General features: G+C 39.6%; 3 protein-coding genes and 2 non-coding genes across 6 annotated transcripts in view; 3 read left to right on the top strand and 2 right to left on the bottom strand.

Annotated features, from left to right (window-relative positions):
- The window catches only part of LOC138045646 (D-amino acid oxidase-like), a 20,544-nt gene extending 18,444 nt beyond the window's left edge, over window positions 1-2,100 (bottom strand). The window contains exon 1 of the mRNA XM_068892217.1: window positions 1,735-2,100. Within this exon, the coding sequence (XP_068748318.1) occupies window positions 1,735-1,922 (188 nt within the window). The 5' untranslated portion in view covers window positions 1,923-2,100. The remainder of the gene's footprint in view (window positions 1-1,734) is intronic.
- Window positions 87-159, top strand: Trnaa-ggc (transfer RNA alanine (anticodon GGC)). Its single transcript has one exon. It is a non-coding gene; the product is annotated as a tRNA-Ala (tRNA).
- An 8,237-nt stretch (window positions 2,101-10,337) lies between the features above and the next one.
- LOC138045643 (uncharacterized) lies at window positions 10,338-22,721 on the bottom strand. Of its 2 annotated transcripts, none has more exons than XM_068892214.1 (6): window positions 22,477-22,721; window positions 19,000-19,660; window positions 17,033-17,842; window positions 16,530-16,643; window positions 15,758-15,790; window positions 10,338-14,196 (listed from the first exon to the last, which is right to left on the bottom strand). In XM_068892214.1, exons 1-6 carry the CDS (start codon window positions 22,630-22,632, stop codon window positions 14,138-14,140), a joined length of 1,833 nt encoding a protein of 610 aa, XP_068748315.1. In that variant the 5' UTR covers window positions 22,633-22,721; the 3' UTR covers window positions 10,338-14,137. The 2 variants fall into 2 exon arrangements, with proteins under 2 accessions (XP_068748315.1, XP_068748316.1); XM_068892215.1 differs by lacking the exon at window positions 22,477-22,721 and adding an exon at window positions 21,923-22,442.
- On the top strand, window positions 18,214-18,286 carry Trnas-aga (transfer RNA serine (anticodon AGA)). The gene has a single exon. It is a non-coding gene; the product is annotated as a tRNA-Ser (tRNA).
- The window catches only part of LOC138045642 (squamous cell carcinoma antigen recognized by T-cells 3-like), a 43,283-nt gene continuing 41,727 nt past the window's right edge, over window positions 22,688-24,243 (top strand). Inside the window, exon 1 of the mRNA XM_068892213.1 lies at window positions 22,688-22,925. Within this exon, the coding sequence (XP_068748314.1) occupies window positions 22,761-22,925 (165 nt within the window). The 5' untranslated portion in view covers window positions 22,688-22,760. The remainder of the gene's footprint in view (window positions 22,926-24,243) is intronic.

Genomic DNA, 24,243 nt, shown 5'->3' with positions numbered 1-24,243 from the left:
GCACTTCAAAATATACATTTCTTTCCTTCATTACTCCTCTCATGGGAACACATGTGCCCAACGAATTGACCTGCTCCCAACTGAGTGGCTTTATAGCTCAGTTGCAAGAGCATTGCACTGGCATCGCAGAGGTCATGGGTTCGAACCCCATTGGAGCCACATGAATTTTTCAGGTGTCTATAATATTACAGACAATGTCTTAAATAATGTCTATAACACATTGTAATTATTGTTATTATTATAGACACTGAACGGGGCAATTATTAGGCAGATACCAGTACGTGCGAGGACCACTTGACTTCTCCTCTTCATCTACATTCTTAGTTTGTCGTGCAATCTTCCCTATCAACAGCGAAAATTATGGCATCACAATCCAAGAGATTGCAAGTCTGCAAAAGCTATTGCTTTTTTTGCATGTAGTTTGTTTTGTAGGCTTCACCCTGCACAATGTAGACTCATAGCTACTGGTCAGATCCTCATATTGGCCTTGCCCAATCTTTGAATGCAACTTGCCCTTTTCCATGAACCAATCATAATGTAGACAATGACATGATACATTGCCTTGTGCAGAGCAATTAGATGAGTGATGTAACATTATTATGTCACACAAGTTAACAGCCAATTACATTTGCTTCACCCTTTCCTCCCAAGATTGACAGATATATTTTACTCTCAGTCTAATGTCACACAATCTTACTCATTGATTGGGGTCCCTTCGGGCATGAAAGGGTTAAATCCATGTGTCATGATTATTGATTCACTGCGTGACTCGGTAACGCAACCATCGTAATTGTGCATATATTTGTCAAAATTAAGACAGTTGAATCTAGACATGAGTTGAGAGTAAACATAACACCATGTGCTTTGAGAGTCAGTTCTTATGTACGACTCTTTGACGGTCATTTTCTTCTTTATTAAAGTTCCTGAGTAATAGATTACCTACATTGTGTGATAGTGTTTTTAGCAGAAACAGAACAAGTGAGGTATCTGAAAATAACCTTAATTCATTACTTATTGCCAAATGCAAAATAATACAGTTTAACTTCAAGGTGTGTGATTGTAATGCAACTTATCATGTTCCCTCAATTAGAGGCTTGAGAATAGCATTGTTTAAGTGAGTGATGAAAAAAGGAATAGAGATCAATCCATGGAGAAAGAGAAGGATTCAATTTGGGAAACTTTAAAGTGCCATCACCTCAACACACTTTTTCCCTTTATTTACTCTCCAAAATCATCCCCAGAACCTTTTGATTGAAATTTCACTCATTTATTGGCTTTGACAGACGGGAATAACTGAGCAATGAAGGGGGATGGGTTTCATACCAGGTTGATGTCATGGAGAGATAGTTTTCTTGAAAACAACGATGCAAATTAATTTATGACGTCAACCTGGGATTCGAACCTGATGGTGCTTTTCTTCTTCTTTTTTTTTACACCTGATGGTGCATGCTCTGTTGACAATAGTCACAGCAGAGTCCTGGATAATAGACCGTGTGGACATGAAAAGTTTTGAATCCGCAGAGAAAAAGTGACGGATTCAAAAATATCCGGGTAAGTGTGCACAGGGCCTAAACTTGTATCACAGCCGATTTTTGCATGCATGATGAAGTAGCAATTAACTTATATCCTGTTTTCTGTTGGATATGTTTTTCTTTTCTTGAGGATCTTTCTTCTTCATTTTCGAAGTCAGTTCTTTGGTTTGCACAAACCCCACGTACGTAACTTGTTGCTTACCTTTGTAAATGATTGGGACTGTTTCCTATAAAGATGGGCATAATAAGACCTGCAGCTCCATCACTCGTTGTATTTGGTGTTAGCTTATCTGTTATAACTGTTACTTTAACCGTCGGATCTCTTTCCAGAATACACACAGCAGACGAAAGCCCGATTATTCCTGCCCCGACAACTGCAACAGACGCCATGTTGGCCAAGCAGCCTGATTAAACATTAACTCAAGCGAACAATTAACAATTTATTGTTCAGTGATATGTGAACTTGTGACTTGTTTTTGGATATAGTCGTGAGCCATATTCCAACATTCATGATAAAACAGATTGAGAGGTAAGCTGAGTTGTCTGTATAATATCTTGCCGAAATGAGAGAAAGAGGAAGGATTGGGACAACGTTTTCCACTCTTGCTCGCTCCCCTCCCCCATCACCATCCCAAAAAAAACTAGGACAAGGGTTTGGTAGTTCCTCAAAAATGACACTGGTCGGAACGGGGCTTAATTTAGGGGAGAAAATGAAAATTTATCCTCAACTGCTGACGTCCTTTATAAAACCTCAAATTTGGCTATTTCACGTTGTTGTTTTGCAGACGACAACAAAGAAATGGACAATAGTGAAAAACGCACGTGCAGGGCCTACTAAATATGCAAATGTTGACGTTCTCGTTGCCGTCGCCGTTGTTGCTACCATCTCTGCCGTCGCCGGAAAACTTTCTAGGGGGGTCCGGGGACATGCTCCCCTGGGAATTTTTTGGATTTAAACTCTTTAAAAGTCCCCTTTCCCGTATTTCTGACCGATTTCGGTAAAACGGTGGAAACCGACACAGATCTGCCTCTGTAAATAAATGAATTTTCCTTCATTTGAGGTCTAATAAGTATCTGTCATTTTCTTTGGATTCCTTGTACAAGAATTTTTCCCTCACACTTCTTAATTACGAACTACTGTTTGTTTGTTTTTCCAGTATATAAGGAAGTCATTTCTTAAAGAATATTCATTCCAGGTTTCAGGTTTCGCTCAGCACCTACGTTACGCTAAATTTTCTGTTTGTTGTATTGTTTTCGACCACGTTTGTTTTTAAACTCTTTTTCTTTGTTTCTCTGTTTGCGTAAGGCCTGTTCCAAACGTCATACTGCCGTGCCGAACTCAAATAAATTTGGCTTGGCAGTGGCACGACGATGGCACGGCAGCGGTTTCAAACAAAGACAAAACAAACCATCCATCCTGCGTAATAGTATGCAAATAATGCAAAATACATTAAATTAATTTATGAATTGAGTTCGGCACGACAATAGCACGCCGTTTGAAACCAAGTGGTGCTACTGCCGTGCGGCACGCCAAGTCCTGTCGTGCCGAACCTAGGTCAGCCGTGCCGCGCTTAAAGGTTTCAAACGGCATGCTACTGCCGTGCTTAAATCGAAATGACAATTTCATTAGAGTTCGGCACGGCAGTAGCACGACGTTTGGAACAGGCCTAAGGCCATCGAGTACCTCGTCCATCCGACTTATGCTACACTTGTGGTTACAGAGGTCACTGGCCGCTCACAATGCAGGAGCACCTTCGAGCAACACGGATCAGTTTCCTATCGGAACGTTTTCACCGACAGTCAGCCAGTCCAATTCACGATTCGGTGGTAAATCATGGTGTAGATGAAGATTGTTTCAATGAAGACCATTTGATTGAGGTACAACTTTATAACTTTATTGAAGGAGGAGCTGTTTTTCGCGGTTCTTCCTCGCGTTCTGTTCGTGGTCGCCTGAGAACGCATATGGCGTTCTGGGAGCGTTTGGAAGCTTCTGATTTTATTTTGTGTACCATTCGCGATGGCTATAAGATCCCCTTTTTGTCTACGCCATCTAGCTATAGATTCTTGCGCAAGAACAATCGCTCCTCCCCAGATCACTGTGAGTTTGCTACCGAAGCCATACAGGGACTCGTTCAAGATGGTAAAATCGCTGAGGTCAATACTTCGATTTTAAACAATATTAATCCTTTGTCAGTATCCATTCAACAGTGCGGCAAGAAAAGGCTCGTTCTTGATGTGACTGGGTCACTTGTGTTCATTTTGTGTTTATTTTTATTCCAATTACTTTCAACTTATTTTCATTATCCTCATTACTATTATTGTTTATCCATAATTACTCAATTTGCTCACATACCTTATTTTGCCTTGTGTAGTTGTGTTATTCCCACACATTTCTCTTACCTTAATTGCTGTTGTGTAGTAGTGGTAATTAAACTCCTTCTTCCCTTAGATAAATCCTGTATTAGTGGGTAGTAAATTTTAATACTCCATAGCCTTATTTGCTTTTTAGTTATTTTTCTATTTTCCATTATAAATTGGCTACCATTTACTCAGAAATTCAGTTGGTTCAATTGATTTATCTGAAGAGTGTCAGTCTTCAAGACAAGTCATTTTCGAAGTCTTCTCAGATGTGTAGTTCTCAATAACACTTGTGTTACTCGTTACCGTTTTTTTTTTTGTCATTATATCACTCCTTTGACTCTAACAAAATCGTCAAACTTAGCTCAAACTTGTTGTTTATGCGCTGGCCGTCTTACATTTTGGTGTCAGAAGTGAAATTTGAGCAAACCTTACGTAGAGTTAAAACGGGAACGAGCTAACAAATAGGATGACTACTGAGGCCCAGCTGAAAGAGCTTAGTGACAAATTGGCAACATTGGAACTGCAGCTGCAGGGACAAGGTGGTGCTAGTACGTCTGCCAGTGGCCCTAACCAGATCACTGTAAAAGTACCCTGAGAGAGGAAGCTGCGGACGTTTGCTGGTAGCCGAGATGATCATGCTATGGAGCAGTGGATCCTTGATGCTAACAAGCCACGACAGGTCATTCACAGGCAGATGCAGTAGACTTTTTGATGTACCTTCTGGAAGGGGCTGCCAGGGAAGAAGTCCGTCTCCGCCCCTCCGACGAAAGGGCCGATAAGACAGGCATCTATCACATCCTCAGAAGTGCCATTGGAGAAGGGCTGACTTCCACTCAAGCCTTGCGGAAGTTCTTTGAACGTCGCCAGAGACAAAGGGAGAGTATTCAGGAATACTCTCATGCTCTAATGCTGCTCCGGGCCCGTGTTGAGTGTCTCGACCCTGAGGGTGTGCCCGACAAGGGACAGACTCCTTCGGGATCAGTTCTTGGAAAACCTAAGGGACGCACAGCTGCGAAGAGACATAAAGCGTTGGGCAAGGGACAACCCGACAAAGACTTTCCAACAGGTGCGGGATGAAGTCCAGCGTTCGGTGGACGATGACAGTACCCCCCAAAGAAGAGCTGTCGTGCGCGAGGACACAACCGCACACCCCCCCTGATGAGATTAACTGTGATGAGATGAGAGCTGGAGCTGACCTGCGGAAGGTGATGGATGAGCTGGTAGCAGGACAAAAGGTGCTGGCTCAGGAATCGACCTAGAAGATTTCAACCCAAGCTGAGAGACAAGAAGCACTGAGAATCTTCACTACTTATTCTGATGTGTTTGCCAGTGAAAGTAGCAGCCTCGGCAGAACCACAATGATCCAGCATCAGATTCCAACATGTGATGGCATCCTAGTGAACCAGCTCCACAGACGTATTCCCCCAAATCAGCTAACTGAGGTTAAAGAGCATTTACAAGAGCTGCTTGATAAAGGTGTAATCAGACCAAGCCAAAGTAACTATGCCTCCCCCGTTGTCCTAGTCCGGAAGAAGAATGGTGCCCTGCGCATGTTTGTGGACTACCGCCAGCTTAATGCCAAGGTAAGGCGTGACGATTACCCATTATCAAGAGTTGATGAGAGCCTTGATGTCCTAGGAGGTGCTAAGTACTTCTCCACTATGCTATGAGATACAAAAACATACCTGCGAATTATCGCAAATCACAATGCTGACAAGCACACAAGCAAAAGGAATGGTTAATAAATATAAAGTTTTTTACTATCTCATTTTTATTTATCTGAATGTTTTTGGGTATGAGTAAAGCGATATATTGTTGAAAAATCTTCGTGATAAAGGAGATATGTTTTGCAAATGATGTAATTTCATGACACTCAAAATTCGCAAAAAGCATGATTCAGTTTCATGTAAACAATCTTTCCACTAGATAGTAAGTCGTAGCAATAAATTGTATTAATCAAGAAGTTAAAAAAGTATTGTTGGATTCCCAGATAAACTTCATTTTACACTATAATGACAAAAGAGATATTTTTCTGAGGTTAAAAACTTGACTACCTATCAATCGTTTGTCAGAGAGAAAAAATTCCTGTCTCCCCGCGTATCACATTTCAACGCACATATGCAAATTTGTTAAGCTCAAATATTATACAACATGATGAATTCATAAAGGCAACCTTTTCCAGCGAAACATTTATTGAAACAGACAAAATATTTGCTATTTGGCAAATTAAAAACCCCTTCCTATTTTATTGCGCGCGTGAAGACAAGGAACTCAATGGTGTCAAATTACCATACGCAACAAAATAACTTTCAAGATCAAACACTTTCCTGAAGAACCTTTTCCTTGAATTGTGAAGCACAAAATATACGACAAGCTTTCTTTCAAATAATTCTTGGCTGTCACATTTCCAATTATTTTTTTTACCTGAAGACTGTGCAGAGTTGAGTACAAATAAATACAAATAGCCAGACAACAGAGATCACAGATCCACTTAAGGACGGTGCCTACTATTGTTATTGCGCATACGTTCTGCGCATCTCGGGATACTGGGATTTCCAATGGGTAGTGCATATCAATACGGGGATATTTTTGCTCGGTTCAATACTATGCGGAGAAAGGACAACTTATCAAGTTCTCTTGGTATCCAAGAGGAAAATTAGGCGTAACCACGCATTTTTCACAAATGTACAAATATTGTTGATTAATTATCTTTGAAAAATGCATGATTACCCCCAATTTTCCTTTTGGATTTCGATAACACTTCTTAAGATGTGCTTTTCCCACATATTCAGTAAACTGCGCAAAAATACCTCTGAATTAGTAGGCACCGTCCTTAAAGTGTTCGATTCCTTCTCTGTCTTTGTTGAACCCATAAGTTACCAGAGAATTTTCCATTTGGTTTCAGTGTTGTACATAACACCACACTTGGTAAATATTAGAAATACAAGGAAGGATTAATTTTTTGTAAACGTTGGCCGTGTAGCACTTATATTTGAAAAGACTTAACTGATTACAGTGTGATGTGAAGTGCTAGGTCTCTACCCCATATGAACCATGTGAGCGTTAACATCTTCATTTCAATCGGCCTGCTCCCGTCTGACCTTGTAGCTCAGTCGGTAGAGCAGCAGTGATCTAACCCGAAGGTCGTGGGTTCAATTCCTTGTGTGGGCCATGTCCATTAGTAGGCGTAACGCTCACATGGTTCAAATTACACTCTAATCAGTTAAGCCTGTTCAAATATAAGTGCTACACGGCCAACGTTTGCAAAATGTAATCCTTCCTCTCTCTCCTCCGCAGAGGTTCAGTTATCGGTAAGGTGATCGGCTGTGATCGGTAAGGCGTTAGGATGTGTCCGCTGTGCAAGGTGAGTGCAGGCGCAAGAAAAGAGATCGATTGGGCGGTTCCTCTATCGTTACCTCACTTTTTTGCGCCCGCTTGTACCTCGCTCAGCGGATTCACCTCCTTGAGCCTCTGCGGAGGAGAGAGATCCTTCCTTAAAATGTGCTAAACGAACCACCGCTTGATGGCGATCATATTACATTCGATCATATTATATTCTGCACTCTCATTGGCCAAGCCACACATCTAGCTGAGCAAATGGGAAAATATAGAAAGCCGAACATTATTTGGAATTTATCCGCCAAAAATCGCTGTGTGATCCCGGAGTGAAGTTGATGTGATAGGAAATTTATCTGGCCTTAAGGCTGTGGTGTTTTTATGGCGATTCGGGCCGTTGCTTTGTGATGCGAGAGCAATTTGTGGGAAGAGGTCGCCGCGAGTCACCAGCTTTTCTTTCTTCTCTTTATGAAGGGAAATGACAACTAACGACATCGAAAAAATTCGAGAGCCACAAACCCGTCTAAAAGGGACACAGTTTGCCTTCCGATTCCACAGAACAGACTAGGACAACTGTACGTAGAGACAAGTGAAGTTTATTTCTACATTTACAGCTTATTTTAGCATTTATAAGCTCAAACTTAAGTCTATAAATCGTATAACGAGCTTGGGCTGCCTGTGAGTAGTGCGAATCTTGAACGACTTGAACGTTTCGTTGGTGGAACAAATTCGTCGCAGGCCGAGTGCTAGGCTGAAAGTAATGGGTTTTTGCTGTGTAGAGGGTGACAAGAAGAATAAAGTAAATGTTGGTGTTGGTGTTTGTCTGTAGGTTTCGTGTATAGGTCTGTATTTATGCTTTATGCTTCCGCCACTAGTTAGTGAGACGTTAACGTCAAGGAAAGGAACATTGATGGGAGAGTGTGAGCTGGTGAATTTTATGGTAGGGTGAATGCTATCTACAGACAAACACCAACATTTACTTTCTTCTTCTTTTGTTGTTTTTCTTCTTGGTAGCCGGCACAAATGTGCATACCCCGCGGATATTGAAGTAAGCTCCAATCGGGGAATTCAATTTTATGTCCTTCAATATTTCCAGACTTGCTTCCGGCAATTAGAACACCCACACTTTTCCCAGCTTTTTAGCATTCTCTTAGGCCATCCTCTTTTTTTCTTCGTTTAACGCGTACGTCGTCCGACCGACCCAAATTTTTGGCACTTTCAAACGCCATTTTGGAAAACACTGAGCCAGTGATTCATAAAGTCAAAGATCTGCTCTTCCCAATCAAAGACCTCAAATCCAAGGTGACGCAAGGCCTTAGCAATGGATTTAGTGCCCGTTTTTCCCATTCCGGCACAAATGACCTTCATGGTTGTGTCCAACGTTTGGGAGGTTTATAGTTCAATGGATGATATTGCTGACCTTGCGATGTTTCCACTCAAAGGTTTTAGATCTTTGCATGCACAAACGCAATTAGACTTACTGCGCCTTTCAATAATATGCGGACGTCAACCGACAAATGCGTTTTTCGCTTCCGTCAATCAAATGTTCAGCGGCTCCACCCAACTTCCGACTATGTTGACTAAACTGGGCTTAACGATGTGATTTGATTACTGCGCGCTCGACAGTAGTCCGAAGCTCGGAGGAGCCACCGAACATTTGATTGACGGTAGCGAAAAACGCATTTGTCGGTTGACCTTGAAAGGCACAGTAACTGCAGAATACCGACTGCCACTCCAATCTCGACCCCAGAGCTCTTCTCTTGACTGAGGGAGAGAAGAGCTCTGGGGAACCCTGAAACAAAGTGTCTTCTCATTGGTTTTTCGTGAAGAACAATCAAGAGCGTCTCTAATTGGTGCATTCATGTTATAACGAAGACATTCTCGTCACCAGAGCCTCGGGGTAGACCCAAGGCTCTGGGAAACTCTATTTAGGGGAACATGCGCCGTAGGGATCTTATGGCCAAAAAATGGCAATTTGAACCTCACTGCGCCTGTTCACTCCTCGTGCTACTATGAATGCACCAATTAGAGACGCTTTTGATTGTTTTTCACGAAAACCAATGAGAAGTCACTTTGTTTCAGGGTTCCCCAGAGCTCTTCTCTCCCTCAGTCAAGAGAAGAGCTCTAGGGTCGTGATTGAAAACGAGGAGTGAGCAGGCATCGTAAGGTTCAAATAGCCCATTTTTTGGCTATAAGAACCCTACGGCGCATATTCTCCTACAGACAGTTTCCCGGAGCCTTGGGTCGATCGAGGCTCTGGTGACGAGAATGCCTGCCACTCCAAAACACATCTGGAATCTGTGGCCACGCGGTTACGGAGCTACACGGCTAGGAGGCTAAGTGGCATGGCGACCTGGCAAAACGACTACGCGGCTACGTGCCAAATGAAGTAAGGAAACAAGTTCGCTAACACACGAATATACATCGCTCTTTCATCCACGTGTTGTTAAACAATGGCGATTTTGTTACTGACTTCGGAGAAGTCTTGAAGCTTTACCTGTCACCGAATGGTAATACCATTGCAGCAGACGAAGGTAACGAGACATTTTTCCATCGTGGGCAGTAATGCGTAAATTTGACGGGCAGAACTCAGATCCAGGCAGAGCATTGTTTTCAGCCCTCAGTCTCGTGTTAACGCTGTATTTTTGTCCATAAAAGTGACAGTTAATTAATGACCCTCTGTTTGGTTAGCGCGAAATAAAACAACCTGCATGACTTTGTGCCACGCCTTCTAGAAGAGGCTCTGCAGGTATCACTGCTCAATAACCATTAAACGAGAAAATTTTCAGGCGCCCTTTGGATTTATCGACTCAAGAATTGGAAATTCGAAATGAACATTGCTCAGAAATTCAGCCAGTTTCATTTGTAAAGGCCCTAGGGAATGGAGGTTTTGCGTTCCACTTGGAAATTTTTCCGCGCTTTATGATGGATTTTACCGCACATATCACAGTCTCATGGCGGTATCCAATTCTTTCTCTGGAGTGAGATCGGACTTCAGCCTGCAGGCTGCGTTTCTGAGCAATTCCACAGTTTTAAGGATGCTGATACCTGTTTCCAACATGACACGGGAGACTTAAAAATAAGAGAAACAAACTACAAGAATAATGATCCATTTGTCAGTAAATTAGGAAAATCCTTTTAATCGTCTGCAAATTCACACATTTGGCTTTCAAACTAGGTTAACGTTCCGAAAAAATTCCATCAATGACCCACCTACCCTGACAGTTCTTACTATAACAAATTAAATAGTCTGTGGGCTTGTTTAAAATTAGAGACTGGCTTACGCTTGATATCAAATCAAAGCACGCTGGCACACGGGAGAGAAGCTAAAGACTTGCTCAAGGCAAAGAAGGCGAGACTCGATTCACCTTCTGATCCACTATCTCTACACGAAATCCCCACCTTCATAAATAAGCACCCTTGATGTCCTTCCTGCACAGAGTGCATTAAAACTCGATGTAAACACCACTAGGAAATAATTGAGAGCTTAAGCAAGGACGACGAGCTTCAACGTCGTTCGGCATGGAAAATGTGTACAAGCTTTCTTGGTACAAAAAAAAAGTGAAAATTGAAAGTTCATCGTCGGTTGCTAACGTCCTCTACATAACCTCGAATTTGGTCAATTCACGTCGTTAACGGCAAAGAAATGTACAAAAATGTAAAACGCACGTGCGGTGCACGCAGAACCATTGGGGAGACAGAGCCACGGATGGAAACCGGAAGTGAACATTTCGCATTCCATGAGGGTAGCCTCAGCCATATTTTTAAAACTAATCGTCTCTAAGATACGAAGCAATGCGAATGTGGCAGTGTCAAGACAAGTAAAAAAAGAAAACCGCTCACTTCCGGTTGCAGTCCGTAACTTAAAAACTTCCTTTGCTTTTCGCTCCATGACGGTTTTGCTCAAACTTGTTGCTTTCTTCCCTTTTCATTCTCGTCGAGGTCGTCGAAACCCAAGCTCTCAACTTGCTTGTGTCCTCACAGCAGTCAACTCATATTAACACTGATCACTTTGCTTCCTTTCTTGATTGCATAGATTTGATAACTCTATAAAGGAATCTTTGCTCACGTCATTGTTTAAATCGTGTTTTATTATCATACGAGTCAACATGCTATTTTGAAATAATAACTACGAAGAGTAAAGTTTTTGTTAAACTCGGTTGAACCTTCAGTTTTAAACCTTTTACCTTTAATAACGAGCCAGTTATTAGCCCTCAAAAACGGATAAATTCTTCGGTGGTAAAGGTGCTAATACATCCTATGTAAAATTTTGAATTTTCAAAGCATTATTTCCCAGAGATTGTCTGGTATCTATTTTCGAATGCCCCATAATACACTTTGCATAAACTGTTGTTCTCAAATGCTCTTAGGAATATGCAGTGTATTATGGGGCATTTGAAAATTGAGAATTGCAGTCATAGAGAGTTCATTATGCAACCCACTTTCAACATTCAGCACTTTATTCATGGCTGACTGATTAGAAAATGATAGCAAATGAGGCAAAAAACGTAAACAAAGATTCCCCTATCACAAGATAAAAATCTTTCAATTACCACTGGGAGCACAGCCCATACAGACGACACCACGTAGGCAACTACCCGTGGAAGCTTTGACAGCCTGCGCAGCTGGCGATTATAAATAGTTATGAATACTCCCATTTTACTTAAGAAATCATTCCAGGAGTTCACCCTTTCCAGAGTACATTTACTTTTAGGAACAGGTGTTTTGCACGAAAAGTATTATATTTCCCTTGACACTGAGATTGCTTTGTTTTGATTGGCTTTTACAACAGTGGGCCTGTTGAATCTCCCAAGGGAGTAGTTCTATCAATAAATCTACTCTGGAAAGGGTTGACTTCTAGGCCATGTATAAGAGACACAGGCTCCCTTAATAAGCTCACGATCATTTTCATTCCCCTAAACTCTGTAGCAAATGGCCTTCATGTCTAGGCTTTAAAGGGAAACTCCTCGCCCAAAAATAAATTTAAACCTGTGGAAATAATGTTTGTAATCAAATTTTCTTGAAAAGTTCTTTTTTCAAAAAAAAAAAATTTTTTTTCACTTTTGAATATCCAGGGCGCCGCCATCATGAATGAATTGTAATGTGTGACGTTGCCCTTTCGTTCTGACATTCTAAAATTCATTTATTTCAGGTACATGTACAAAGGGCCCATTTTTCAAAAATATCTATCGTAAACATCATTTCGAATCATTTCCTGTGGTTATTTTTGGTTGCAGTGGAAGTTCTGTTTAAGCCTTGCTAGACATTTGAGATTCAAGCATTGGACTTGCATTACCATCTGCACTACCGGGGCAGTACAAAATCATCCTCAAAAAAACTGTACAAAACATATGCATGTCCTATTATTAAATTTTACTAGCATGAAATGCTCAACATTTCCAAAATAACGTTTTTTCTGGGTACAATGAATTTTTTCACAGGAATTTTTGGCGTATTTCTTAAGGGTTTCTTAATTTTGCAGGACGTCTATAGATACTGAGGCTAGAAAATTTTCAAGTTGAATTTCCATTTTCAACCTTACAGAGGGCAGTAAATAATCACTGGGCAGAAAACAGCACGATATTGCAAAAAACAAACCGATTCAAGACATCTGTTCATCCAAAAACAAGTCCAACATAGCATGACTACTGTACTGAGCCCCTTCAACTCTCAGAATTTCACGTTTTGCATGTCGTTCTGCCCACTTTTGTGTACTCTGGGTCTTTTGCATATGTAGGGGGGTGGGGATGCTCATTGGAAATTTTGAATTAAACCCTTAAAGGAGACCAGAATTATTTTAAATAAATTAAATAATTTTTATATTTCTACACATGCAACCCTCAGTGAGACCTTCACAGGTACATCTGACGGCGCTTTGCCCAGACCACCCTGGGACCAAAATACGATATTTATGCCCCTAAGCAATACAACGAGCATCCCCAGCACTTTTATATGCGAGTGTTTATCCCTGGGACACTGCTGCAAATACATGGATGCTGAGTTTCCAATTAGTTCCAAATAGGAACTGATTAATTAATACTCTATCAGAATCTGGAAATGTCCAAAATGGCATTTGATTCAAGTCAAATGTGAATGGGACTCACAAGCCAGCTTTGAAAGTCTTATCCTTCTTTTTTTGGGCTACGTTTTTACTTTCAGCTAACTGCAAAAAGGATCCCGCTCAATTATTATCCTCAGTGAGGATGATCAATGGTTGACCATTGCACTGGGAATCACATTAAATAAAAGCTACCTGAAGCTTTCGTCAGAGAGATAGGCATCACTTTCATCAGGGGTAGCAGAGCATATCGCATGGAAGGGAGGGGAGGCGGGTGTAAAAGCCCTAGGTGGGGGCTACATATGCCTCTCTCATCATCTGACTCTGCTGTCCCTGTTTGTTAATGCCTCAATGTTTTCAAACTTTTTGTGAACTTATTTGGCATTGATATTTCCCTGAATTGAAATCACCCCATTAAATTCTCTGTTCTCTTTTTCCCCAAATGACATCTAAATAAGAACAAATTTTAGAAATAATTTTGTTAATTTTTCTCAAAATTTTTTTTCATTTTCCTAACTAATGGCAAGTTCACGCTTGCATTGCAAAAATGACAAAAGTCCATACATGGCAAAAGATGTACAAAATTGCACTCGCAAATATTATTATAAATAACTAAATTTAAACATGCCTAATATTGTAAATTAATTTTTTTTGGGGTGAAAACGAAATTTAAACTGGTTTGTGGAAACTGTTCATAACAAAAATACTTCAATTCAAAAAAACCTGTACCACAGTTATGAACTGAAGTGAATAACTTACTCTTGGGCAGAAAGGAATCAAAACAGTATTGTGACAATTGACCGACATTCTATGACCTAATGGAAGCACCTCATTTATTGCTTGCAAGGGGTTATGTTTTTCTCTCACGCAGAGCAGGATCAGAATCCACATTCAGATAAGTCACTAGGCCTATAGAAAAAAAGAAGCAAAACAAGTGAATCAAAGTTACCTACTTTTTCCCTACAGTTCTTGGCCAGGTTGTTCGAAAGCCGATTAGCTTAATCAAGGATTAAGGTAAATTTTTGCTTCATGTTTTCAACTTTTTGGCTAAAGTTTCTTTTGCTTTTTTTTTCAAGATTGACTTCTTCTATTGTAAAGTTTTGCCAAATATCGGCGTTGAACAACATTTAGTAGAGTAGAGAAATTAACTCCTTGGTTTCTTTTTAATCCGGGATTAGTGTTAATCGGCTTTTGAACAACTAGGCCCTGTAACTAAAAAAATTGAGATAGATTCCTTCAAACCTAGGATTGAATCTAATTTTGACAATGACAACATGACATTGTCATCTAAATGTGGCACACCCCAGGCACCCCTAGAGAAAGGGGATGTTAGGCCCCTTGTTGATACAGTCAGTTCTAAATCAACTGAGATTTTCACATTATATCAGATTATCAAACTAGTAGTCAGTGTTCGACACTAATGCTTGCCCGATTGCCCAAGGCAAGCGAAATATATCGGTGGGCAAGTAAAACAACTTTAAGACTTGCCCGATCGGGAAATCAGAATTTTTGTTCGACTACTATTTTGCGGAATGATTTGATTTGCAACAAAGAAAGTGAGTAGTAATATAACGTAGTCACCACAAACACTATTAAAAATGACAACGTTACATCTCTTTGACAAAAAGTTGACAGTTACTTGTGAAAATACATTGTTCGTGGTTCGTTTTACTACGCTCGTTTCATCCCGACCAAGGGACTCATCAGAGACCTTTCTGCTTGGCAAACTAGTTGGGCATCACGCCCAAAGTCCCGTTCGCTAACAAAATGATGACAGCAATCTCGCCTTATATCTCATAAGGATTCCAGACCGCGCAAACTCACGAGTGAAAAATTGACAATAAAGTTGACAGTTAGTTGTGAAAATAAATTGTTCGTGGTTGCGGCATTAATATCTCTGTTTAAAATGTATTGGTACAAACCACAAAAAAGATTGGAAGAAGGAACATGTTCGTAGATTTTATCTTTCTCCGCGCGAAAAGAATATTTGTTACGATGGAACCCAGTTTTCGCATGGCCAAATACCCTACGATACTGCTTTGATATCGAACAAGCGCACAAGAAAATTCTACCTTTTATTGTGCAATTGCAACCAGCTTTGAAAGGCTTAAAGAACATTCTGTTAGACAAACGGCATTGAATTCAAAACCAACCTAATGTCAGAGAGATATTCAAGGAATTTCCCTTGATCTCTTATATAACAGGAAAATCGAAAGATACGCTTGTCAAAGCAAAACTGTGAAGGCTACTAAAACACCATGGACACAGAGCAGGAGTCGTGTCGCTCTGCCAAACCCATTTTACACACATTTTACAGAAAACTGACATTTTTACAAGCCTCCTTTGAGTTTTAATGGGCAACTGGTCTTTAGAAGGTGGGACACCGAAAAAAAACCACGGGCAACGAAAAACTGGTTGCCCAAAGGGCAAATTAGTAAAAAAGTAAGTGTCAAACACTGGTAGTTCTTACCTTTTTTGGCATCTAACAGAACTTTTTGCCATGCTGAAATTAAAATGAAATGTACATGTGATCCATGGTTAACGTGATATCGCAAGGCATAATGACTGAATTGAAATAAAAAGGATAACAGGATGATGTTTTTTATGAGTCTGTCGGACAAGTGTGTAAGAGCTCACTTCTTGAGCAATCATTCTCCTAGCCCCAGTTGTATAAAAGGTGGATAACGCTATTCACCAGATAAATCACTATCCATTGGATAGCGCAATTATTGCTTTCGTTATTACTTACCCACTGTATAGTGATTTATGCGGTGGATAGCGCTATCCATCCTTTTAAGCATGCATGCTTTGGGCTTCATCTGTGCTTTTCCATTTATTATTTAAGCCATCACCATCCTTCCTCATCTTGCCAATAGGAGAATATGTAAGGACTTAGTAAGTCAGTTAGCCAAAAAGTTACTTTTTTGACCTGGTAAAGGCAATCTTTATGCACATGCTATTATTATGAAAATTTTAGTCATTTCGTTTTTGCTGTCTGGTTCAATTTATGAGTTAATGCATGCATGGTGACCATCGACCAGCGTCATCTGGTGAAACTTCTTCGAAAAAATATCATTTTAACAAAGACTTCTTAAAGCTAAAGGCAGGATTGCAGCTTTAATGGTAAACAAGGGATCGGAAGGGGAAGAGGGTTGTATAATGGTGTGCCCCTTATGTATTTCATGTATAATTTCATGAGACATTACTACATAAAAGTAACAGGCCAGCTTTTATTTACTCACCATTACGTAAATACTCCACACACTGCTGATTATTAAATGAATCTTGAGAATTGCTTAGACAAAAACAACCCTTGCTGGAAGCATGCACACCACCATCACTACTCTCAGCTGGCTCTAGAAAAAAATGATGCTTATCAAGAACATATTAAGTTATAAAACAAACAAAACGGCTGCCATGCATAAAAAACAGAGCATTATTCCCCCTCCTCCTCCCTTTCTTCAGTGAGCATTTGGGTCAGTCAGTTGTCCACTGATTGTATCAGACAGTGGGTAGGTGCCCATGGTGGTGGCTGCTCGAAGGGTTGCTATGGCTACCTGTGACCCCCTCTATGTCCCCGCTCCACCAACCTTCAGGGCACCAGCTCCCAAGCCCATCTATTTTGTTGATGAGTTTAGGTCATTGTTTCTTCTTGTTAAAATAAGAGAATAAGGAGAGGTCAAGTGAGAAAAAGCCACTGACATAATTTCTCTTCTTTGTAACTCTTGGAACTATGGAATTCTACCTTTGGCTTTGGTTTTCAATAAAGCATCTCTGTATGACATCTTCTTCGGGGTAGGTGGCACCTTCTTGAAAGAACCAAGTTTGTCATTGGTGAGCACATTAAGTTCTCTTGGATAATTCAATGAATTGTCCTTTTTATTACTATCTTTAAAATGCTCTTCCATGTTTGTGGAAACAACTGATGATTCAATGTTAACATTGTTTATTTTGTTGTCTGTGTTTTCAGACACTTTCTCTGGTGTCTTAATTTGATTCTTCTTGTTCTCTGATTGTCTACGATAATTATTGCTTTTCCTGAACTGATTCTGTGACTGCGGTTTATCAAAGTCTTTTCTCTGAAACTTATTGTGATCTGTGTTATTTCTTTCTCTATTGAATCTTGCCACATGCTCCTTCTTCTTTCTCCTATGTGATCTTGTCTGTGACTGCCAGCCCCCATTATCTTCAATGGCAGATGAGCTCGAAATGTCTCCATCAATGGAATCTCCTTCAACTACAACGCAGTCTTTACAATTCTCTTTAGTGTCCACAAAATCACTAATTGGGTCATCTTGAACAATACCAGAACTACTTGAACTCCCTCTTCTTTTTGGTGCTGTTTTACCTCTTTCACTATCCTGAAGTCTTTGGCTACCACCACCAACGCATCCAGATTTCTTAGAGAACTTCTTGAAGTTTTTAGATGTTTGTGGTTTTTTGTCATTTGCTATTGCACTGGGCAAGAGATCTAATGCAGATTCTAGAAGTCTTTGTGATGAAGGTGGAAATCCAAATGGTGGTTCTTTGGCAAAAGCAGGGGAAGTATATGATCCTGGAAAAAAAAACAAGAAGCATTGGAGCCAAATAAATCCCAAATGAGAAAAATAACTAGATAATTGGATAATGCAATTCTAGAGTTTCGATTGGCTTAGGCTCCATGGTATATGTGCTATTATGCCCTGGTCTACAAACAGTAACTGTACACATCAGAACCCTGAAAAATTCAGGACTTCACCAGGGTTGAAGGGTTCAAACCCCGTTGAAGTCTTGAATTTTTCAGGGTTCTCTACGTAATTGTACAAATTGCATTCATAACTGCGAAGATCATAGCTTCACTTAATAATAATTATTTTAGCTCGGAACCAGCTAATTTGGTCAAGCAGAACCATTAGAACCCACAAATGACCAGCTCCCAACGTCAGTGGCTTCATAGCTCAGTTGGTAAGAGCGTCACACTAGAATCGCGAGGTCACGGGTTCAAACCCCGTTGAAGTCCTGAATTTTTCAGGTTTCTCTACGCAATTGTAAAAATTGTGTTCATAACTGCGAAGACCATAGCTTCACTTGATTTCATATCCGCAGTTCATATGATTCATTTCATATACCATTTCATCATAATTATTATTGTTGTCTACTTGCCATCTTCCTTATTTAATTATTTGCAGATAACGTTTTGACTACAGCCAACTACAGTATTACAAAATTGTGGTGAGGAGAAGGCCATCGCATCTTTCATCAATGGAAGACAAAGAACCTGGCTTCACCATACCCTACATAGAGCATGCAGAGTTTCTCCTGCCACAAAAAGTGTGTGCCTTGGGAGTCAGAACAAAGATTCAAATGATTGTGAAAAGAGAACATTAGCCTACAAGAAAAACAAGCTATATGTCACATGCAGTGACTTTATATATATGATAAAGTACCACATACCAATGAGGGAGGAGGTTTTATCAATATATAAAGTCACTGCAATTTAAGTGATGTATTATAGACCGGCCATCAATTTTGACAGGTCAATGAACTTATGTATAATTATAATGTATTATTAATGAGATTTTGAAGCAGTGTTTAAGACACTTGCCACGGAACAGGAACAGTAAGCAAGGACACATCTGTAACCAAACCACCTGCACATATACATTGTATTGCAAAGTTATAGAATGTAGCTACAGGTATAATGCCAATAATTCCCTTGTTAGCTGTTCTTACCAAGTTCCCAGTCAACCTCCTTAGAGTCATCACTGAAGAATAGTTCTTTAGGCGTAACAATTCCACTATCATTCGAAGAAGAACTCCCACAAGTTTCTCTTGCATCCAGTCCTTGCGTAATTGAAATATCTGCCACTAAGTTAGAATCCATGCTAACACAGACAGGGCTACATTCTTCCGAATCAAATTTATTATGATTGATATTCTCTTCGTGGTTCTCTTGAATTCCTTTGTTACGTATTATTTCAGCATTAAAATGTAGTCCTTTTCCATCTTTAACAAAATTGATGCCAGTCTCTTCTCCAGCATTTGAAGCAGAATCCAAGAGTGCTGGGTCATCAATAGCAGAATCAGTAGATTTTCTCTTCTTTGATTTAACTCTTTTCTTTTTATTTTCTGCTTTGGGTTTTGCATCACAGCTTGCTTGACGTAAAGAATCAAGAACCTCAACTTGATCTTGAAGTATAATCAAGTCCTTTTCTACATTGCTAATGAAAGATTTGTCGATAAAATCGCAACTTAACCTGTCCTTGATAACTTTATTACTGCCAGGAGATAGAACAGAGTGTTCAGTGGAGAGGATTTTCTTGGAGCGGTACATTTCAAATTGCTTTTTAGGGAGTGCTGCTAGCTGTCGTGCCATCTCTTTTATCTCCTCAACCTTTTAAAACGAATTACAACAAGTAGCTGATTAGGATAATAGTGAATTTTATCCAGTAGTGTTCCTTAACATTAACAGTTAAAACTATTCAAGGACACTAAAAACAAACATTACGCAAAAGGAGTGATTGCATACTGTTGATGGAAACACATATTAATGATAATAATTTTAATAATAATAATAATAATAATAATAACAACAACAACAACAACAACAACTTTGTTGACCTTGAACATTGCGTGAACTTCCAAACACCTTAGTAATCACGTGGACCATTGATTAACTTAATTGGAATTATCAAGTAAGATTACCATGTCATGATTCTTAGAGACTTTAAGGAAACTTAAAGACACTGGACTAAGAAATTGTTACCACTTAGAGTATTCTATATTAGTAAAATCCAACTAGTGGTCTATTATCAATGCTGCGTTCTGATTGGTTGAGCTACTAGTAGGCTATTTGTTATGCGAAAAGTGCCGGCTTTGAAAACCAAAACAACAATTTAAGTATAGCTTTAACTAGCGAAAGATGTTTTGTCTCGATATTTTTTTGACCAACTCTGAGTCAATAGCCCATTCGGCCTTTGTTGGCCTCATGGGCTATTGACTCAGAGCCCATTCAGGCTCGAGGAATAATTGTTAATTATAGTATCAACTTATTAGTAATACACTGACATCTTTTAAGTTTAGTGGATAGAAAATTTAGAAAAAGGATCTTAGCTATCTTGATGTAAAATTTTATATTTCTTGTATTTATTCTTTTTTGTGTTCTTTTATTTTTAAATTTTTATTCATTTATTTTATAATCTAGATTCATTTTATATATATCGTGGAGATCAGTTAGCCAACATGGCCTCAAGGTTACATTTTTGCCTCTTTGTGCTATTTTCCTGTTTAGCAAATAGACATTTTAACACTGCTCTAATAATAATAATAATAATAATAATAATAATAATAATAATAATAATAACAACAACAACAACAGGGGTTTCACTAAAAGCCGGTTACCGGCGGTATACCGCCGCCTGCTTTGCCTCACACCGCCGGCTAGTTTGCCTTGATTTTCACTAAAAATGCTATCATTAACTTGTCAAACTGCCGCCTTCAATGGGCTATAATGGATGGCTATTTCAGAAGTTATTGAAACCCCTGAATAATAATAATAATAATAATAATAATAATAATAATAAGAAAATAATAATAATAATAAGAAGAAGAAGAAGAAGAAGAAGAAGAAGAAGAAGAAGAAGAAGATGAAGGTTTAATAATAATAAGAAAAGTTTACTCAGGTCAACAGTGCCCAATATTTTTTAAAATTTAAACTCTTGTCCCATTTTCCCACACGACTTCAAGTCTAAGACAAATATCTCTGACATAAGAACAGCCGATACATAGAATTCTGAATCTTCTCAGATTGAAGGGCAAGATAAAAAATTCTGCTGGAGTTTTTGGTGTAGCTGGCTTATCACAAGCTAAGAAAGAGAATGCAGTTTCTTGCACCCACAATACATTTTAAATTTACGCCCACTGTTTACCAGGGAAGCAAACAAACGAATATCTGTAACAAATAAAATAGTTTCCGGATATTCAGAAAAACCAAGAACATATATTTCCAGGCCGCGAATTGCGAGATGTACTAATATCTCCATATAACAGCGATGATGTAATCGCAATCTCTGACACCGCAAAAACAAGGATAAGCTCAGGAAATAGGCATAAAAAAACCCGATCATCTTCAGCGTGAATAATTAGTCTCGTGGGTGTACACTAAAACAAACAAAAAGAAATCACGTTTATTGGATTACGAGAGGCAAAGCAAGAACAAGCAATTAATATCGATAACTCCACGTGGCAGAAGGTCCGTACAGATATCGTAACTTAGGCTGGAATCGAGCATGCAAAAACGAACTAAAACATCACGAACTCGCAATCCAAATAGTACAAAAAAAATTCTTTTCCATACATATTGACAATGCGACGTAATCCGTACGTCGATAAAAGTTCGTGCAAACTTTCATGTGTATTGCCAAAGCTCACAATTGCTGAATATCCTACATCGTATATATCTTTTCAATGCTGTAAGATGGTAATGAAGTAAAAGCGTACGTTAACTTTTCTGAAACATTGAATTTTTGCGCTTTAAAGAAGTCTGAAACTAGTGAATGAGGGAAGAAGGGAAGATTTAAAACAATATAATGTTACCAGTGCTCCTCGTGAACTTGAATTTTTGTACATTTCTTCAACAAGTCGCTAAACCACTTACCAGCTAATGTTCCAAGATTGGCCACGTCTTGCGTGAAATGTAGCGAGAAGGAATGAACAGTAGAATATATCTTCCGAAGGGACAACTAAATTTCTTTGCGATTGTTCACCACGATATCGGAATGCTGGGGAAATTCCGTCTTAAATTTATGTGGTTGGCTGGTGGAGGGTGGATGGGAAAGAAGAGATCAGAACTTTTCTATGGAAGCTTCGAAGGATCCGACTGAATGACCTTAGCAATATTAAAGGCCCTGAGTGACATCAGTCCACGTTTTCAATGTGAAGAGAAATATTGGGCAAAGATTGCATAATATCCACCCAAAATATGGTCACATGTCCCACCACTGCATAAAATTATTTTGGCACCAGGGTAACAACTGGTTTAAGCGTGTTTTACCTGACTGAACGGAAAACCGACGCGTTTTTACAAAAGAGATAAAACGTTTACGAAAGAATTGCACATAATATCAAAGCTTTTGCATGTGTGCAAGATTTCAAGAAATTTCTGTCCACGGACTGTTTGCATGGCAACAATGTACACGAACTGTAGCTTACTCTTTGGATTTCTGTACTTGAAGGAATACTGTCGTAAATCTCGAGAAAGATTTCAACTTCATCGGATTGAAGAGCTTCAGCGAGACGTATCGCTAGCTCAGTTTCTTCATCCTCCAAAAAATTATGACGGCTAAGTTCATTTTGACACAGAGCCATATTTTCTTCTAAAAATTTTATATGTAGATGAAAGGATTGCGCATACTCTTTTGTAGGGGCGCTGTCAATAACAACGCAGGCTTTGATGTTTACCCACAAGGCTGTGTTTTTTAAAAATCAAATCCAATATGGCGGAAAATACGAAAGAACACGAGAACCAAACGCTTGGCGAGGAAGAGAAAGAAGAGAAAATGGAAGAGGGAGGAGAAGAAGGAGAGGAAGGATCGGACTCCGACGACTCGGATGACAATGATACGATTAGTAATCCAAGAATTCAGCAGCTAGAGCTTCAGGTAAGCTGTATTTTGCTTACTTGAGCTTAAGCTTGTGAATCTGCATGCGAGTTCCAAGCATTGTTCGTGGACAACTGGTCTACAAATAAAACATACAGTATTTACCGCAATGAAAATGTTTTTATTCCTTTCGGTGAGTTATTTGCACGGAACAATGAACTGATATGAAACCATATCAAACAAGCGGCCACTCCACAGGTAGCCTACACTCCGGTCTGAGGTCAGTTGAGTCCACGTGTTCGTTTTTATGGCCGTGTCACTGGTCACATTCACCATTGGCCTTTTTTTCTTGTGTGACAATAATTATGCTGTGACTTACAAATAATCCTCTGACCCTGTTTCATTGTATTTCAATTATAAATATATTTTCCTAATCCAAGCTTGAGATGTCCTGTTAAAAAAGAAATTTAACAATATTATTATTCTATGAGGGCACACTGGATATGAAGTGATAGGTAATCAATAAGGCATGTAGCGCCGAGTTTGTTATGATCATTTTATATCCAGCAAACTCTAGGATCAACAACTCATCCATGTTGGTAACAACAGTGGGAGGCGTGGCAGCGTAACTGTTAGTGTGCTGAACTCTGGATTGAGCGGTCCGGGTTCGAGCCCTGGCCGGGTCATTGTGTTGTGTTCTTGGGTAAGACACCTTACTCTCACAGTGCCTCTCTTCACCCAGGTTTACATGTATAAATGGATACCAGCAAATTAAATGCTTGGCATAACCCTGTGATGAACTAGCATCCCATCCAGGAAGGGGGGGGAGGGGCGGGAAGGGGGTAGAAATAATCCTAGTTGCTTCATGCTGCAGTAACCAGAGATAAGCGCTGGCCTGATGCACACTTGTTTTAAACTCCAGGATCAACAACTCTTCCATGTTGGTAACAACTATCGGTGCAATAATAGAATGATTGACAAAAATGTCAAAATATGTGATTGACAATGTTGACAGCAAAGGAAGGAATGTCAATTTTTAGTGGAGTTACAAAAGAAAAACACTCTCTGGAGAAGTCTACATAAGGAGGTTATTTTGAAGGAAGGAAATTGTTGGAAAATTGGCTTTTGTCGGTCACTTTTTTAGAGCTGCAAAAGTGTTTTCAGCTCGTTTTATTACTGACATGTCCCTTGACCATGATATTACAGTAGGTACAGCAGGTATATGAACTGACAGCCTGTGTCTGGCAAGCCAATGAAAATGCTGGAAATCTAGTATCCGTAGTTCAGTTTTTAATAACATAACCAATTAATTAACCCTTTCAACCCGAACCAGCCTGAACCGGCCATACTGAGTATTTTACTCTGTCTAACACCACAT

This window comes from Montipora capricornis, chromosome 4 (genome assembly GCF_036669925.1).
Source record: "Montipora capricornis isolate CH-2021 chromosome 4, ASM3666992v2, whole genome shotgun sequence".
Classification (NCBI taxonomy): domain Eukaryota; kingdom Metazoa; phylum Cnidaria; class Anthozoa; order Scleractinia; family Acroporidae; genus Montipora; species Montipora capricornis.
Note: the sequence above shows the minus strand (reverse complement) of the source record. Positions and strands in the feature narration are given on the sequence as shown.

Coding starts and splice junctions, on each gene's coding strand:
- LOC138045643 (XM_068892214.1), bottom strand. CDS start 22,632: ATGGCTCTGTGTCAAAATGAACTTAGCCGTCATAATTTTTTGGAGGAT. Junction 17,843..18,999: donor GGAGGTTGACTGGGAACTTG/GTAAGAACAGCT, acceptor TTTTTTTTCCAG/GATCATATACTTCCCCTGCT. Junction 15,791..16,529: donor TGTGGAGTATTTACGTAATG/GTGAGTAAATAA, acceptor TTTTAATTTCAG/CATGGCAAAAAGTTCTGTTA.